This window comes from Lepisosteus platostomus, chromosome 2 (genome assembly GCF_059453375.1).
Source record: "Lepisosteus platostomus isolate fLepPlt1 chromosome 2, fLepPlt1.hap1, whole genome shotgun sequence".
In the NCBI taxonomy this organism is placed as follows: domain Eukaryota; kingdom Metazoa; phylum Chordata; class Actinopteri; order Semionotiformes; family Lepisosteidae; genus Lepisosteus; species Lepisosteus platostomus.
This window is the reverse complement of record NC_142612.1, coordinates 62379073-62391288: the sequence shown is the minus strand read 5'-3', so window position 1 is coordinate 62391288 and position 12216 is coordinate 62379073. Positions and strand designations below refer to the sequence as shown.

The 12216-nt window shown below is 39.5% G+C and overlaps 1 protein-coding gene across 3 annotated transcripts in view; it reads right to left on the bottom strand.

Annotated features, from left to right (window-relative positions):
* The window catches only part of LOC148676731 (chloride channel protein 2-like), a 255825-nt gene that overhangs the window by 72442 nt on the left and 171167 nt on the right, over positions 1-12216 (bottom strand). For all 3 annotated transcript variants that reach the window (XM_088612070.1, XM_088612051.1, XM_088612061.1), the window contains one exon: positions 7151-7306. In XM_088612070.1, the coding sequence (XP_088468196.1) occupies positions 7151-7306 (156 nt within the window). The remainder of the gene's footprint in view (positions 1-7150; positions 7307-12216) is intronic.

Here is a 12216-nt window from a genome sequence, read left to right as displayed (position 1 = left end):
CATAACAGAGAAAATAAGGAAAGCAGTTGAACTGCTATTTCTCAGCACTGATGGGTGCCACCAGAGAAACTGAGATTTATGTAATTTTTTTAGCTCACTTTTGACAGCGCAAAACATCGTATTCACTTCTAGTTACCTTCCAGGCTAAGGGCCCGAGGAACTTTGCTGAAAACAAGATGGCACCTTAATGACAGAAGAAGAGAAAAAATGTCAGTCTTTTGGCTTTCCCTGATAAGATTCCCATCTGCTGTCACCCTGAGAGTGCCTCAGTTTCTCAAAGCAAGGAGGCCAAGTACCAAGTGAACCAAGTCTCACTACTGTTGTGCGTCTTTTCCGTATCATTGAGTTAAGTTTCAGTAAATAAAACAAGATGCAGTTAAAGAAAATACAGGTTTCCTGATAATGAGAAAACAGCCATTAACCCTGACAGGAATTACATGTCAAGGAATAGCTTTTGGGAACTGTGTGAGCAACTGAAAGACAGGCTGCCAGTATTAACATCTTAACAGTAAAAGCCTGACATAAGAAAGGTTACAAATGACAGGCCTGTCAGCCCCATCTATATAAACTACAATATGAAGAAGGAATACAGGCTGTTGCTAAGGGTTTTGATGTATTTTGGGCTTCAGTATTTTTATTTACTCATTTGTTGTATTTGATACAGTAGCAGGTGCAAATCAACAATATCGCTCATTCCTAAGTGTGACATCATAATGGCCAACATGAAACCAATTACTTATTTTATTTAGCTAGATAAGTTGATAAAGAACAAGTTGAGGACATTTAGACAGCAGGTACAGTAATTTAATAGAGCAGTCCGAGGACCTCTCTTGGGCAGCTAAGGCTTGCGATTGCACCTGATAGATCAATTAAAGTTATTTATTGACTGATAAGAACAAATATATCACCAAATACACCAGCCTTCGAAAAGGAGTTAACTTACAGTATAATGTAATCACATCCGGGATAGCTGTTCAAAGCAGGACACAACTTAAAAAATCATTCAGAATGAATAAGAAGGCTCTCAGCTGAAGCTTTAAATGGAATTTGGCAGGAAGAGAGTAGAAATGGCCTGTGCATTCGCAGCAGGCACATGCAGGTGGCCAGTCGGTCACCTGTCACTCATTCAGCACCAAGGGCCATTGCTGACCAGCAAAGACTTAAACTTAGACCAGACTGACTTCAAGAGGTAGTGTAAGACTTCACAAATCAGTCAAATCAATGAAAGATTCAAGCTGGTCAGTTTTTTGGGAAAGTATAATAACTTGAAAGAGAGTTCCAAAATGTCACTTATCATCTGATAAACACATTCTAGGCCACCTGAACACTTTACATCTGTGTGAAACATCCACCAATGGAAAGATGACATTTTCTTACAGTTTAGGTTCATTAAAAGTAGCCTTCAGTTAAAGGATATATTTAGGGGGAAAAAAACAAGATGTACAAATGACTTTTGAAAACCAGTCTTTGCAGCATTTGAATCTGGATTGCCTCCATTAATCAGGTAGGAGTCCATTCACACATCTCAACACTTCTGCCCCTTATCTTCTGTGCCCTCCAGCAAAAGCACTCAACACTTCTGCCCCTTATCTTCTGTGCTCTCCAACAAAAGCATGGGCATCAAGAGAGAGAACATTGACTGAAGGTCTGGATGGCATCAGACTCCAAGTTGTATATATCCATGCCAATACACTGATATTTGTAAATTTCACAGGATGTACAGTACAAATCATTAATGGTATGCATTTTGGATGAACTCAAATGGTGCATAGGCAGAGACCTACAGTCCAGACATTAGCAGTCTAAGTCTGGGCCATGTTATTAGCAGAGTGAATCCAGCATTACCCAAGCGGTTGTTACATTTGGCACTTGGTCATTGCTTTTGAGCTCAAGCTCATCAATAAGAACACTCAAAGTAAACTGTCCTGAAGGCACCCTGAGACTGGCAAATGGTGACTGGCTCCACAGCAAGGATAATCTTGGTCCCTTCCATACTGTAGTGACAGTGGCAGTGATGTGCCAAGTTAATCTAGGTCTGGTAATTTCAAATTTGGGGAAAATAAAGAGAGAAAAAGTGGCAAGCTCAAGCTTAAAGACAGGATAAATGCCCCAGATTTAAACAAGCAATATGTGTGTCCGACTTTTTAAAGTGAAACTCACAATACCTACTGTACACTAAAACAGCTCACATACTGTACATGTTTTCCAGCACTGAATGCCACTGCTCTATTGGTAATTGATTAATCTGTTGGATGGATAATACTGAGAAGCTGTGAAACGTCTATTTTTACATTTACAGCTCAAACCTTGCTTCTTCACAAAGGAACAAAAAGTGTAAAAACATGTGTATCAAGACATATCCAAATTATTTATACATGGCATGTAGCGTCATTAAGTTTAAGAACTCGGCAACATGGCGGACATAGCATCTATTAACCTCTTGTTTGTACCAAAAATATTTCTAAAAGGGGAAACTCCACCTTCTACAGTACATCAAGCAATACAAAGTACTGTAGTTAAAGTTTCTGCTGCAAAGTGACAATATTTCTCTAGGATATTTTCTGCTGTTTCTACTGCTGAAAACTTGGGGGTACACAGGTATATTAGACACAGAACTGACTCTCTACAGTTCCTACATCACAGAAACGAATTATACTACCGGTATCTTAGAAAACAAATAATTAAGGAACTTGCAATATCATCCTTTATGTTCACTTGCCCTTGTTGCTCTCAGTTTCTGAAAAACACAGTATTGTACAACACAGGAACAGCTTGTCTTGCTACATTTAACCAACAGAATTTAACATAAAGCATCACATATAAAAGCAACAGAATTTGGTAATTTTCTTTTAATTTAGTAGCCTGACAACTTGTCAGATAAACTAACTGAAGTCGGATGTCAAGGTTTCCAATGTGCAGCTGGAGGCTGCTGCCTGTGTGATGACATCACAGCTCTTGGAGAGATGCCACCCTCTGTTCAGAAACAGTGTTTCTGAAAAACACAGTATTGTACAACACAGGAACAGCTTGTCTTGCTACATTTAACCAACAGAATTTAACATAAAGCATCACATATAAAAGCAACAGAATTTGGTAATTTTCTTTTAATTTAGTAGCCTGACAACTTGTCAGATAAACTAACTGAAGTCGGATGTCAAGGTTTCCAATGTGCAGCTGGAGGCTGCTGCCTGTGTGATGACATCACAGCTCTTGGAGAGATGCCACCCTCTGGACATTGATGTGATGGAAACTTTGCAGTTGGCATCATTACAGGATCTGAAAGAGGGTTTCCAGCAGACTGCAGCCTCAAAAACACACCACAGCACACAATCTGACACCTTGACTCTCAGAGTGCTGCACTGGTGTGTGAAGATGTAACAATGAAAAGAAACATGACTGACCCACACTTAAATACATAGTAATACACACTGAAGATGATGCCCAAAACATTAGCAAACTGCACGGCTCTCTCAGTGGCAGGAACCAAATCATTTGCTTAAGGACCAGAAGATAGATTTCTATCAATTTTCCTGGCTAGAACAATCCCAGGTTCCTATTTAAAATGAGTGCAACCAATCAAACGTGCAGTTCAATCTCACAACTCTTAAACACAAGCACAACCTCAAGTGAAGGAAAATATCTGAGAACCTTTGTGGAACACCTGGTGTGTCCTGCTCAGTGTTCTTGTGGTATGAAAAGGTTCAACATGTAACTTGCTAACATTGCCACCATTATACACAGTATATACAACACTATATTTTTCAGAATGGTGCAACTTGCTGTCTAAGTGACTTTCAGAAAAATAGCTCTTTGAGTTATTACAGTATCTGCTTGATCAAAGTCCTGGATTAAGCTAGACTGAAATAAGGGTTTCCTACACACGGTCTAACCATTTCTGAGACACATTTAATACCAATCTTGAGATATCCTACTCCATCAGATCGCATAATTGGAATGTAGCACACATAATACCATCTTCTTTATATATTATGTAATATTATAATATTAAATAGTACTGTAATTCTGCTTTGATTTGCATAGAAAGCATGTCATCACAATCCTTTTCTCAAACATAAGACATTAGCACATCACGTAACTACATGTGTTGTGAGAACCATTTTTAATAATAATTTATCATTCCCTTAGTACAAAATTAACTTTGAAAGCCAAGAGCGAACCTCCAACTTTAACAATTAATTCCACTTAAATAACATTACTCACATCTGTATGAGCTGTAGGAGACTTAAGTCTTAATTGACTCAGAGAAAATTAAACACATTCTTTACAATCCCAAGCTGGTAATTAAGTCCTGGTTCTAGACAGCCCATTTATATATTCCCTCAGTGTGACTGACACCAGAATCACAGCACACCTCCTTCTGTCTCTTACTGCCTGTCGCCCCTGGCTTTCGCAGACTCCTAATTTTAACAGTGCAGCCCAACACACCCTGGGAACAATCCAAGGAATTCAAAAGAACAGCAAATCTTTAAAATGTAACCTGGTCACTGCTAAATGCCAAGGTAATAAGCGCACAACCATATTTTATTTAATAGGAAAGACCAACTGTGGATTGATGCATTAGTGAGAGCTTGATTGTTACAGTGCCTTGCGAAAGTATTCGGCCCCCTTGAACTTTTCAACCTTTTGCCACATTTCAGGCTTCAAACATAAAGATATACATTTTTTATTTTATGTGAAGAATCACCAACAAGTGGGACACAATTGTGAAGTGGAACGAAATCTATTGGATTTTTGAAACTTTTTTAACTAATAAAAAAATGAAAAGTGGGGCGTGCAAAATTATTCGGCCCCTTTACTTTCAGTGCAGCAAACTCACTCCAGAAGTTCAGCGAGGATCTCTGAATGATCCAATGTTGTCCTAAATGACTGATGGTGATAAATAGAATCCACCTGTGTGTAATCAAGTCTCTGTATAAATGCACCTGCTCTGTGATAGTCTCAAGGTTCTGTTGAAAGCGCAGAGAGCATCATGAAGACCAAGGAACACACCAGGCAGGTCCGTAATACTGTTGTGGAGAAGTTTAAAGCCGGATTTGGATACAAAAAGATTTCCCAAGCTTCAAACATCCCAAGGAGCACTGTGCAAGCGATCATCTTGAAATGGAAGGAGTATCAGACCACTGCAAATCTACCAAGACCTGGCCGTCCCTCTAAACTTTCAGCTCAGACAAGGAGAAGACTGATCAGAGATGCAGCCAAGAGGCCCATGATCACTCTGGATGAACTGCAGAGAACTACAGCTGAGCTGGGAGAGTCTGTCCATAGGACAACAATCAGTCTTACACTGCACAAATCTGGCCTTCATGGAAGAGTGGCAAGAAGAAAGCCATTTCTCAAAGATATCCATAAAAAGTCTCGTCTAAAGTTTGCCACAAGCCACCTGGGAGACACCCCAAACATGTGGAAGAAGGTGCTCTGGTCAGATAAAACCAAAATCGAACTTTTTGGCCACAATGCAAAACGATATGTTTGGCGTAAAAGCAACACAGCTCATCACCCTCAACACACCATCCCCACTGTCAAACATGGTGGTGGCAGCATCATGGTTTGGGCGTGCTTTTCTTCAGCAGGGACAGGGAAGATGGTTAAAATTGAGGGGAAGATGGATGCAGCCAAATACAGGACCATTCTGGATGAAAACCTGTTGGAGTCTGCAAAAGACCTGAAACTGGGACGGAGATTTATCTTCCAACAAGACAATGATCCCAAACATACAGCAAAATCTACAAAGGAATGGTTCACAAATAAACGTATCCAGGTGTTTGAATGGCCAAGTCAAAGTCCAGACCTGAATCCAATCGAGAATCTGTGGAAAGAGCTGAAAACTGCTGTTCACAAACGCTCTCCATCCAACCTCACTGAGCTCGAGCTGTTTTGCAAGGAAGAATGGGCAAGAATTTCAGTCTCTCGATGTGCAAAACTGATAGAGACATACCCCAAGCGACTTGCAGCTGTAATCGCAGCAAAAGGTGGCTCTACAAAGTATTAACGCAAGGGGGCCGAATAATTTTGCACGCCCCACTTTTCATTTTCTTATTAGTTAAAAAAGTTTCAAAAATCCAATAGATTTCGTTCCACTTCACAATTGTGTCCCACTTGTTGGTGATTCTTCACATAAAATAAAAAATTTATATCTTTATGTTTGAAGCCTGAAATGTGGCAAAAGGTTGAAAAGTTCAAGGGGGCCGAATACTTTCGCAAGGCACTGTAATTGCTACTTTATTATTGTTGTCCACAAACATTTCATTTTGCATGTGCTACTAATGTTACCCACTGCCATGGAATTACTGTATTCTAGAAGGGTTTATTCCAGATTTCTGTAATTACCTGGTTATATCCTCTAGATTCAAGGACTGTAAAATAAGTAGTCAGACCAACACTACAAAAATGTAATGTCCTACAGTAAGTGCAGTTTCTCATTTGGGGTCTCAACTGGGTGACACTAAATGCATGTGTAAAAAACAGAATTCCCTAAAAAGTTTTCTAAAAGGAGCAATGGAGATAGAAATAATACCCCAAATGTGCTACAGTTTGATCCTTTCCAAACATTACCAGTGGATTGTTTTGTACAGAAGCCAGCACCACATATTTAACAGTTCACAATTTTAAACCAAGCTCAGGATTCACAGACAAAAGTCTGAAGTTAACAAATTTCTATTCATCAGTTTGATCTGTGCAGGAGCCTTCAACTGGTGGAACCTGAAAATGATCAAACTGCTGTACAACAGGATCCTTATATCTAGCTCTGCACATGCAAAATGATAGAACAAATCGTATCCTTTCAATCCCTTCTGGTGAGAACCTTTGATACAACTTAGTTTTATTTTATTTTTTTCAATTTAATAAACTGATTTTAATCAAGAAAAGAGCTGGCCAAACACAAATCATGTATTGGACAGAATAGGAAGGTCTGGTATTTAATCTCCTCGTCTTTTTTATGGTAAGCCAAGCATAGTATTCTTCCAGTCCACCACCACACAGCTAGAACCACTAACCTTTTGATAAGCTGATATACTGTATAGTGCAGCTCCATAATTAAAGATGGGGCCAGACTAAAACACCTAGAGTGTACAAGGTGCCTGGTACATGGTTGGCCCTGCCTTGGAGCCAAAGGAGTGCTGTGCCCTACCTTCATGACGATGAAGATGACGAGGGTGACAAAGACATTGAGCTGTGGGTGTTTCCAGGCCTGAGAGTTGCCAATGTAGTCAAACTCCTCGGCAATGCCCTGCTTGGCCCAGGTGCGGTTATCCAGCAAGGTCACCAGCGATTCCTTCTGTGTTAGCTGAAAGGAGAGAACAAATATAAGCAATGGAGGTACAGTATTAGGGCTGTGTCTCCCAACCACTTTCCCAGAGAGCCCTGAAATGATGCAAGTGTAAAAACTACAAATGTGACACAGTTGCACACTACCGCTAAGTGTTATACTTTTTAGAACACATACACACATCAAAGGCAGGTGAGTGGATCATTGCTTTCAAGGGTGTAACCATTTTCAGACTGCAGGGGCACCTGCAAAAGAAACTCTAGGAAGAAATAACCTGCACATTAAAAAGACTATAGCTATCTGTTAGCATGGAAATAGTGTGCATGCACAGTGGCATTTCAGGAGTAATAATGATAGCACGGAGATGTCTTTTGTAGGCCAGAGAACATCTAAGGTGATGGCAGAGAGAGATGTGAAGTGTTTTATTCATGCTAAATGCTGTTGCGCACTTGACAGACTTAACAGAAGACGGTGTGTTGAAGGACCATGCTGACTTTTGTGTTGTTCAAGTATATCTGTACAGTACGGTGGAGGAAGTGTGATGTGGGACGAACTCTTCTTTGAAATAAAGGCCTTGAGTTATGTTCCTGCAGGTATTTCTAGAAGTGTACAATCGCCAGAAGGACAACGCAAGACCACTTAGTGCTAGGATTACAAAGACATAACTTCAAGAAAACTCCCGAAACCTTGCTGTAAAAGCTTTAGCTGCTGAAATCAGTCCAGCAGAACATTTGTGGTTATCACCAATGCCATCAACAGGAGACAACTGCAATTCCCCAGCTGAATCATAAAGAGTGGTAAGACATCCAATAGCAGTCTATCTAGAAGCTGATCAGGTTCAATGCTTATTGAGGTCATATCTCATCCTGATTTTATAAAGTTCCATTATGTTCCATATTTTAAATTGTTGGATTTCATATTGAAAAGGCAATATGATCATCTGATCTATTTTTGTTCACATTATTTGAGATTTAGTTTGTGTTTAGAATATTAAACCCACACTTGGGTGTTGCATCTCCTTTGTGCATCAGTAGATTATGTAGACGATTTCATTAAACTGGTAAGATGTTAAGTGCAAAGTTCATTAAATGCTAATAAAACGACAATGGAAGTAATGAGGTTTTGTGAATTAAACCCTTAATGCTTTCTTGGAATAGAGCACAGAAACTACATAAAACCCAGCAGGCAGCCTTCTTATGGTCCAGAAGAAAGTACACCCTATTGTGAAGTGCTCTCCATGGCCAGACCACCATGACTAAGTGTTCAACTGTCAAAAGTATTTTTTTTTTATCAGCAGTTAAGGTTTCATAGGGAAACATACCAAGACTATAAAAGTTACAGGGTACCCAAAAAGGAAAAAAAATGTCTCAATATTTTGGGTTAGTTTCAGCCTGTGTTCAAAGTTGATTTCAGGTAAAAAGCTGCACTTGTAGGATTTAAGAATGTGCAGATTTATGTGTCTAGAAATATACTGAAGTTTGTTGATACACAAAGTACCAACTGTTTTTTTCTGAAGTTCTGAAACTGCATGGCCTAGAAGAGGTAAATTGCTCAAGGGTTGTGAAACAGCCAGACAAGCAAGTGATAAAAAGGACACTCAGAGTTCTTTATAACTCAAATGGGTTCTGCAGTTGCAGCCCAGGTCACTTTAGAAATTCTTTCTGCATGAAGAATGCGTATTTCTTGCAAAGGGCAAAGAACAAGGGGTTTTATTTCCTGCTACAACTTCACCATATTGAAGAGTGAGGCTAGGGGCGATGTAATAAACCAAGTTCTATTGACACTTAGTTAGGCATTTTGTAAGGTATCTAAAAAGAGGGTACAGTTTCTGTAGAATAGGAACACACATTAACAAAATGTGCAAAGTTTTTGTACAGGTGTTGCCATCTAAACTTTAATCTGGAAATTCAACTTTGTATAGCCTGCACTTGGAAGAAAATATATTTCATTTAATTGTGTGTGTGTGTGTGTGTAAGTTCTAACAGCAAGACCTTTAATGCCCAGGTCTGTGCTACTGCAGGGCATAATTAAGGCTGCTCACGGCCACAGTGCTGTGCCATTCAGGGACCAAGAGGAACAGCTGTGCCTGGCAAATGAGCCCCATAATTTGAGCGAATGGAGGAGAAATTGCAGATATTACAGTCAATTCCCCTAATTAGACAGCAAGGTGCACACAGCCTGGGCAACAGTGACACAGCTGACATTTGTCACTTGTAATGATTTCATAATGGCAGAATTCGTACAATCAGGGAACAGACAGACTTTTTTTTTGCCTCATCCAATTTATGCACATATCAGGATTTTCTAACAAATAGACCAGTAGAAAAAATGTACAACTGAAAACACAAAAACACTACAAATTTCAGACTTTATTCTTCTGTAAGAAAACGTTTAGTCACAGCCCTTAGTGCAGACTAATCACAACCCCACACATTTCTTTGTTTTCATTTTTTAAATTCTGCCTGGATACGAACAAAAGAGCCCAAGTTACCTTGCTGTTACCAGGTCACTGGATCAGACAAGCTGAGCGTTGCTGTGATCAGTATGCATGGCCTTTCAGTATAGAGAGCTGAAGCATGAGGCTGGCAGTCACCCTCTCACACCAATGGACCCCCTATACCACACATTGAACACATTGAATGGGAGCTGCTGGCTTTTAGTGAATTTTCCTACCAATCACCTACAGTATGTGTATTCTGTATTCTCAAATTCAACTAAGCATGAAACTGTCTTCTACGAGTCTGAGCCCCAGTCCCAGTGAATAATACACAGAAAAGAAAAATGTCTTTAATGGAAATAAAAATAGCCTCTCAGTATTTGTATTTCCTAATTCAGGATACTTACATCTTGGTAAGTTTAACAATCTACACCTGAAGAAAGGTTCTAATGTCATGAAGTACACAGTGTGAAGCTATGAGATGCATTCAGTTTCCTCCCAAGAAAGGATAGCTGTAAAAAGGTACTTGCCCTTGCTGGGTCATTATTAGAAACTCATAATGAAACTAAGAAACGACTCCCTCCATGGAGAAAGAGTGGGGAAAAAAAAGGTTCAAACAGGCTTTTGGGCTTTTCTTTCTTATTCATTTATTTTCACACTAAAATGAACATCACAACCTAATCATGTCTCAAACTACACAGACGTGGTCTATACAGTATGTAGTGGGGGAAAAAAAAGACAGTTCATCCTCAGAAATGGAGCCCACACATGGAGCTTCTGTCCTGGAATAGTGCCAGCCTTTCATCAGCAAATCAGAAAGATAATTAGACACATTAAACCACCGATCCCCTGCCCCCCCACCAAAGTCCAATCTACTGCTGGTTTATTAGCTAAATACAACTCCAGCTTTGTTCTGCATTAAGGAAATGGGCATGTTATCTGTGTGCTCCCGCTGAGCCCTGAAGGTACAAGGATTGCATTAATGAGCTCATTAATTGCTCCGCCAGGCCAGAGGCTGGAGACACTCGGTGGCTATAATGTCAGGAAAGGTGTCCTCTCAGCCTAGGGCATGCAAGGCCAGCAGCTCTTGTCCGGTTTCTGGGTGTCTGCTCAGAGCACCCAAACCTGCATCAGCAGAGCAGTACCAGCTGGCCCTAAAACTGCACACTCTCTGAGGCAGCGGACAAAGGACCCTTAAATACTACTACTTAAAAAAGACTACTTCAGATTGCTCCTTAGGTCTGTGCTCCAGGGAAGCTCAGTATCAGAGATCCATAGCTCATGCTCTCTCTTTTTTTAAAAAGCTTGAAGCATATTGTACTCTACACATAGAGTATTCAACTCAGTTCCCAAAGGATGCTGCTTTTAGGTGTCTAAGACGTTTTGTTCAAAATGATACCCTGGAAGCAGCATCAAAAAGCTACTTGTGGCAAATAAACATTTGTGGCCTTATGTTCACATGACTCCTGGAGGGATGCAATCTCATTCCAACTTTGAAATTCCAACTAGATTGATCTAATTATTTGATTAACTGCAAGCATTTAACGGTTTAAGATCCAGTAAGCTACTGTACTGCACCATGAGTCAAGTTCATATGCTAAAATATATTCATCCTTACAACACCTGGAAAATAAACACTGATTCCGTCCTGTGGAGTCAACAATTCAATCAATTTAACTGAGAGCTTATAAGACAGATGAAATTCCAAGTGGCATCTGCCAGTCCTCAGAATGAATAACACAAGTCACAACTAAATCTACAGTATTTAAGCAATTATATAAGTTATTACCACATCAATATACTGTACATCTTTGTTTTTGTTTTGTTTTTGTTGCTTTGTTTTTGAGATAGCAGGATCTTTAACACATACACAAATCTATTTAGGCCAACTGCTTCCTCACTCACAAATTAAAAAACATGAATTCTCATTGCATGATCCATCATTAACTAAAATTATATATTGCCAGAGATGAGTGCAGAAAAAAACAATATTAAAATACTGCATATTGCAATATATTAAATACTGCAGATTTGTCCACTAATCCTGTTCTGGCAAATAAAAACACTGTAATGCCGGGTTACACAAGTGTATACAGATGGTACTTCTGAGCTTCTGGAAAACTGAAAGCACAGATGAAGACCTGAGCATCTTCTGCACACCAACACTATGAACTTGTAACCATCAGGTAGAGGCAAGTAAGCTACTGTACAGTCAAGTGATACATCAAGTGACAAAAACTGTAACAGGTAATAAAATGTGTTTACCAAAATAGATGACAGTGGGACCTGTGATGTGAAAAAGTGCTGTGACTTTTATATTTATCAATAATGACTGATGCTCTGAGGGAAACATTTTGGACTTTAACGTTTAACATTAGACTATGGAAACAGTGCTGGATGTTTGAAAATGTTGACAAATGTTAAAAATGAACTGTTATCTATTTGGAAATTCTTGTAATGAAGAGACTATTTGCAGATTTCATGCAGAGAT